The 6434-nt window shown below is 41.8% G+C and overlaps 1 protein-coding gene across 1 annotated transcript in view; it reads right to left on the bottom strand.

Annotated features, from left to right (window-relative positions):
- Positions 1-6434, bottom strand: part of LOC140924116 (uncharacterized) — a 162057-nt gene that overhangs the window by 904 nt on the left and 154719 nt on the right. The window contains exons 4-7 of the mRNA XM_073374134.1: positions 5389-5969; positions 3587-3782; positions 1797-2563; positions 1-1025 (exon numbers count right to left, since the gene is read on the bottom strand). The exon at positions 1-1025 is cut by the window's left edge and continues 904 nt beyond it. Of these exons, the coding sequence (XP_073230235.1) occupies positions 334-1025; positions 1797-2563; positions 3587-3782; positions 5389-5969 (2236 nt within the window). The 3' untranslated portion in view covers positions 1-333. The remainder of the gene's footprint in view (positions 1026-1796; positions 2564-3586; positions 3783-5388; positions 5970-6434) is intronic.

Here is a 6434-nt window from a genome sequence, read left to right as displayed (position 1 = left end):
ACCACAGTTCCTAGCTCACAAACCGATCAATATTGCTTCGTTAAGTGATAGCTTCCATGTATCATTTTCAGAATTATTCACACTTTAATCTGAATGCAAACACGCCTGCAGCTTTCCGGGCCCGAAAAGTTTCCGGGCCTTTCGAGAAACGGGGCCCTGGATTCCATAGTGGGATTCCATAGTGGGATTCCAAATTCCTTGAGCTGGATTCTGGAGTCCAAAACCCGGGATTCCGGATTCCGTAAGCAAAAGTTTCCCGAATTGCGGAATCCAGATTCTCCTACATGGGCGAAGGAAACTTATGGAAAAATAGTCATTTATTGATCTTGTTAGTTACTCAGACACGTCATGTTCTCCCAAGTTTATAAAATCTTCTGAATTGTCATTTTTAACTTCTACACTTGCTGTAAAATTTAATTGATGGGTGAACTTCGACGCATATTTCGTAATGGATGTTAGAAAATAAAATGACCTGGGTAGCAATTCAACATTTATTGGAAGGGTTCTAGAAAAAAGTCTCTCAGTTCCTCCACCATCCAGTTTAAATTTGTAAGTGCGATCGTAGCATACGTTTGCTACTTCCAACGCTAAAGAGGTTAATCCGTGATCCCTTCTCAGAAACAAAAGACATCCTGAGTGGAGGTCTTTTACAACGGTCTCCGAACCAAACATTTTACTCGGAACCCCATCGCTAAATGATTCAGCAAGATTAGTTTGATCAATAGCGCATGCGCAAAGTCTAACGTCAACTGACTTGTCTGCGCATGTCTTAAACTTGCTATATCTGGACTGGCGAGTATAACTTGTCAACCAAACTTTGTCTTCTGGCTTTGCGTAGTTTTTCAAAGAAACTTTAAAGACTTCGTCTTCTGTAAAACCAGCTGGAGGGACCACGTGGAGATCCATTGTCGTCAAGATGTAGTCTCCTTGGAAACGTTGCAAAATATTAGTAAATGATTTCCCCACCAAGCGCTGACAGTTTCCATAGCCATACCTTTGGGATGAGGTTACAACTTCACCAGCACCTGTAAAAAACGAACGGAAACAACTCGTTAAACAGTCAATAGGGAGTTTTAGGAAAGACGTTTTTGAGCGACACACGTCAACTGGAAGTGTACTTTTTGCAAACTTCTGCCGGGTTTCGCCTAAATTTTTGGGTAAGTCGTCTTTATAACAACAAAGACGCTAAGCATTACGAATTTGGCAGCTTCAAGATATATTAAAGGAGAAAACGCCTCACTTCCGGTTGACGTGTGTCACTCAAAATTCAAAACTGCCTTTGCTAAACTCCCTAATACTAACATTTGGAGGTAGGCACGTTCGCAGGTTACTGCCGTTTTAGACCAGCTCATGGTGTCTTTTACGACCACTGTAAGTAGAGAATGTTTTACAATTTGCTCGCCCCGGTGTAGAGATCGTTTTCGTTGAGCTTCAAAACAATTTGGTGGTTTCTATGAGTTAAGTGAATAACCTCGGGCTGCTATCTAAACCAATAAGAGGCTGTAACGTCAATTTTTTTCACAGCGTAACATGATGTGCCAGTCCATCACACTTTTAGTATATTTCTTTGGCCTCCTCCGCCCAACTTGGAAACGAAATTTGTTAGTTCGACGGTTCAATAACGGACGTGATTACATCACAACGAATTTTTCTGTCTCTTTTTAAACTTGAATCACTCCCCTGTCACATGAGACAGAATAATAACGAGTTTAAAGAATGGAAATTTACTTTTTAGTGACGTTACCCTGGCCTCGTCGTGGTAGTTGCTTATTAAATAAGCACACAATTACATGTACCTCCTAAATGTTGTGTCTGTATGGCATCATTTAAGGTCCCGAGTGCAAACTCCGCTAGCCATTTGTGGTTTTTTGAGTTGTCTTCTGCCCGACTATAATCGTCGAACCCTTCACACTTGCACCTTGTCAGCGGCATCAACTGCAAGTCTGCACATGTGCGGTTTGCTGGTAAAACAGAAAATATTCCTACTGTACTGGAATTCTGGGAGCTCATTAGTTCAGGATGGTTTAAAGACACAAGTGCTCTATGTAGGTCCAGCAACGTAAGGAGACGCTTTTGGTTTTCAACCAGGGCCGTCATTCGCTGATGGCCGAGCTTTTCAGCCACTTGGTCTGGAATTATCATAAACAGGAAAGGATCAAAAGTCTCTCTTCTCCCTTCGTCAGTATAACTATACTGAGTATTCTTGTTGCCATGGTCGGAAAATATCACAGTAAGAGTGTCAGGGCTCTGAACTATATTCACAAAGAACTTTGCCAAGTTGGCATCCATGTTGATCATTCGTACCCCAGTATACTCGTGTCCAGTGTTAAAGTGCATAAAGGACAGCATCGATTTGGCCTTTTTGTCTCTGTTCATGGCGGCGTAAAGTTTCGTTATGTAATCCAGGAAATACTGACTGTAAAACTCTCCGTTTAGACAAATCTGAGGTGGAGTCTCGTAAGGGTTTGTCATGCTGTATTTTTTATATACTGTGCAGGAAAAGTGTGTCAGGCCAAAGCCGTCAATATGTTTTGTACTCACTCGATTTTGGAATTCACTCCATCTGCAACAGAATACATTTTTTCTCATAGTAGCACCTTTAACGTAGGCATTAAAGCAAGACACTTAAAAACTTCGTTATAAAAGTCACGTGCATTTTCTTCAAATCGCATTTGTTTTCGTAAACTAAAAATTCTCTAAGTAGTGTGTACTTTCAGATAACAGAAGAACATGTTTTAGGTTATGCGCACTTTGACTCTGCACTAAATGCAATTTTTCCCATTGTAGCACCCAAATAATCGTATGCACTGAAACGGCTATCGGAGAAGTCGGAACTGAATTTGGCAATCTAAGAAAAAACACAAACAAGCAAACAACTAACTATACAGTCAAATCTCGCTTTATGGACACCCTCTTAAAACAAACACCCCGTAAGTACGGAAAATTTTCATGGCCCCTTCAGTGTACGTGTGACAAAATTTGACTCAAGTTTTAACTTTGCAGTAGCGACTTTAAGCAAATTGCTACGACGACCTCTACCGTGGTGGCCGGAAGTAAAATAGCTCATAAACGACGCAGTGCGCATGACCTCTCGCCGTAGCGACAAATCGTACACGGTGAAGACCTATCTTATGGCGTAGTCGCTACTACGTGAGTATAAAATTCGAGTTTTCTCCTATTTTAACTATCACTGGTTTGAAAACCTATCATGCATAGATTTTTTTTTCACTTTATCAAGAAATTATTTGGCGCCCAGTCTGGTTTTCCGGTAATTACGTCTTCCCTGCGTTTTACTGACAGCGAAAGTGAATGACCGAAAATCCCGTAGTCACTGTTTGGGTGCCGCTTGCTTAAAGATGGCTGACTACCGTGGTGTCTCTTGAACATACTCTCCCCACGACTCCGTATCCACGAGACCGCCGTAATAGAGGTCGCCGTAGCGATTTGCTTAACGTCCCTAATATAAAGAAAGGTACCGTTTCCTTTGTAATTGAACTAAATGCTACGGCCCCATTATTTTTCCAGGTATTTCATAATATTGGTACCTTTCTCTCTAAACTTATGGTCAGGAGTATAACGAAGGTACCTGTCTTTAAATTCAGAATCTCCATCAGGGCTTGCTCTTACTTGAAGGTCCGTCAATCCAATACCCCAGTAGTCGTACCAACAAAGGTATTCTTGGAAGAGGGTCTGGTAGCCCCATTTACTGAAGGCCCCAAACAACACTTCTACCCCCAGAGGGTCCTTTGCGGTCTTTGCTCGGTCACTGATTTCATCGACATCTATAGAACAAGAAAAAAACAATATAGAATTAAATCTGAATGGAACTAAAAGGTCATGATATGCAATTTACTTTCCCACGAAACAACTAGGAGCTTGTAAGGACCCGTTTAAGAAGTTTCCGCACCTTGCACATCCGAAAGACACTTTGCATCTCGGGGTCAAACTTAATTGCAAAAGGCCAATTGGAATGGGGAAGTGTGTGATTTTCAGGACAAAAGGTGGAAATCCAGTGTATCCGAAGAAAAACTAAAGCCAACAAAAAGTGCAATTTCATGTTTTTAAGGTTATTTGTACTACGCACAACAAGCTTGCGATTAAATGAACTGGTGAAACAAGAAGTATTAACAGCAGCTCCCAGGGACGAACGCCAAAGCCCCCAAATTTATCGCGGTTTATAGGGTCAATGACCTCGTAGGGACCCTGCCTAGTCCCTAGGCCTCATTATTACCCGTGCGGCCTATGCTTTCCGGGGCACGTGGTCCGATCGAGTGTTCGTCTCGGATACGACTTCGAAATGCGTTGACCGAATAGGCCTGGAAAGAAGCCGTACAGGGACTAGGCAGGTCGGGAGTTTGGGTTCGTTCGTTTGCACACGCTGTTGTTTTTTATAATAAATAAACAAATGAATTACACTTTTTACAGATGGCTCAGCCTGGACATCTAACAACAATGAAAAACTACATAGAAAATTTACTGATAATAACTGACATTCCAACACCCTTCCCTCCTTGGCCTTGCCTTCAACATCGCTAAATAAGGCCAGCCAGCAGGAAGCTTTAGCCCAACGACGAAGGCGACGGCAGCGACAACGGCCGTTCACATTCCATTTGAATTGTAAATATCATCCCTGGTGATTAATTAATGACATGCAAATGAGTATATATAATAGGAAACACTGTCACGCATTGTCCCATTCACTTCACTTTGTCCAACACGAAGGACGTATGGCGACCCACCCTCCCTCCCCAGCGAGTAAATCGGGTTCCAGATTACCTGTATTCAATTCAGTCTGTCTTGGTCTTGTCCCAGGTCAGCTTGATTCCCCATACCTTATTATAATGTCATGAGTAACAAAACCCAGGGATGAATATTGTACTATTAAAAAGAATTCGCATTTTTTTAAACTTTGTCGCAATTGTTACAACTCGTGATTGAAACTAGTAGGTCAGTGTGAATTTCTCTGGAGTCGAATTCTTGGATACCACATCCGAGATTGGAAAGGGAAAAAAATCTTCCTCCATAAAACGTCGCATAAGGACTTAGTGGTCGTAAGGTTAAGGCAAAGTATTGTACCAAAAAGTGTGCTGCATGTTTAAAATTGTAATGTTTTGCTTTTTGACATTCTCGTTGCCGTCGCCATTGCCTAAGCTCCCTATCAGAGCTGACGCTTAGCACAAGAGGAGGATGATCCAAGGGTGCATTCCTTTACGAGTAGAATTCAAGTACACGGTTAGGGTTCAAGGAATTATAACGTACAACCACGACTGGTGGAAGGGGGTGTGGGGGAGAAGTAATTTACCACAAAAAAGTTCAACAATCCTTTCTCAACCAAAGTTTGGACCCCCCAATCAAAAATTCCTGGATCCGCCCCCGCATAACGTTTACCTTTGATAACACCAGAAAACAAAGGCCTCAGGTTGTCAAAACTATGTTGACCAACACTCTGAAACAACTCAAAATCCAACGCAGTCGCTTTGATATCGGGATCTTGTGAAATCGCGCGGAGTACCGCCACTGATCTTGGTAGAATGCGATAAAAATGCGGTCTCGCCACAGAGTCCAACACAACGATGTTAACATTTATGTTGTTTCTCACGCTGTTATTTTCGACTTTCTTTAGGATCGGTTGGAAGATGAGCGACTGAAGAATATCCCCACACTTTATGTACAGAAAGCCAAAGCCGTTTTTTTGGTTTGTTTTTACGGCTTCTTGTACAGTTACAGTTATTATCTCCTTGGATGTAGGAATCCAGTCAGTGACTTTGCCCATTTTTGCATTTACAGAGCCTATGGTGACATTCGAGGACCCACAAACCTCGGCATTACATAACAGTCTATGATTTCCAGACTTTGTTTTTTTAAACGAACATATGTCAGGGTGACGAGTTTCGTTACATTTACGGTGTTCAATGTGTCCTGGAAGTCCGTAATATTTATAGGCTTGTGCACATCCGACTCTGCTCGGTCTAGTAAAAAAGTGAAAATGAATAATATAAGGTGTAGTCAACTCTCTCTAAGAGGGACATCATTAGGACAGAAAATGTTGTGGCCATCTTAGGAAAAGTGTCCGCGCTTTACAGAGCAAACAGAGTGGCTAAAGAACGGCAGGGACCAACTCTAAGTGTTCAACTAAGGGGCGTGACTTACAAATATAGGGGTGTCCGTTGAGAGACAGTTGCCCGCATCTCAAACTCAAGTAGTTTAAGGCCTGGGACTAAGGGGTTTCCCTTTGGGAAATGCTTTCTTGGCTACAACTTCGGCGCAGATTAGGAAGCTTAATTAAAATTTGGCACACATAAAGAACTCACAGTCCTTAACATTTTAAAGTATAATTATTGTCTTAATAAGTCACGTGATATGTCACGTGACCATTATATCATGTGACCATTTTGCTAAAAATCGTAAATAATTGAAATATTGGTAGCGGGTTT

Source organism: Porites lutea, chromosome 14, assembly GCF_958299795.1.
Source record: "Porites lutea chromosome 14, jaPorLute2.1, whole genome shotgun sequence".
In the NCBI taxonomy this organism is placed as follows: Eukaryota; Metazoa; Cnidaria; class Anthozoa; order Scleractinia; family Poritidae; genus Porites; species Porites lutea.
Note: the sequence above shows the minus strand (reverse complement) of the source record. Positions and strands in the feature narration are given on the sequence as shown.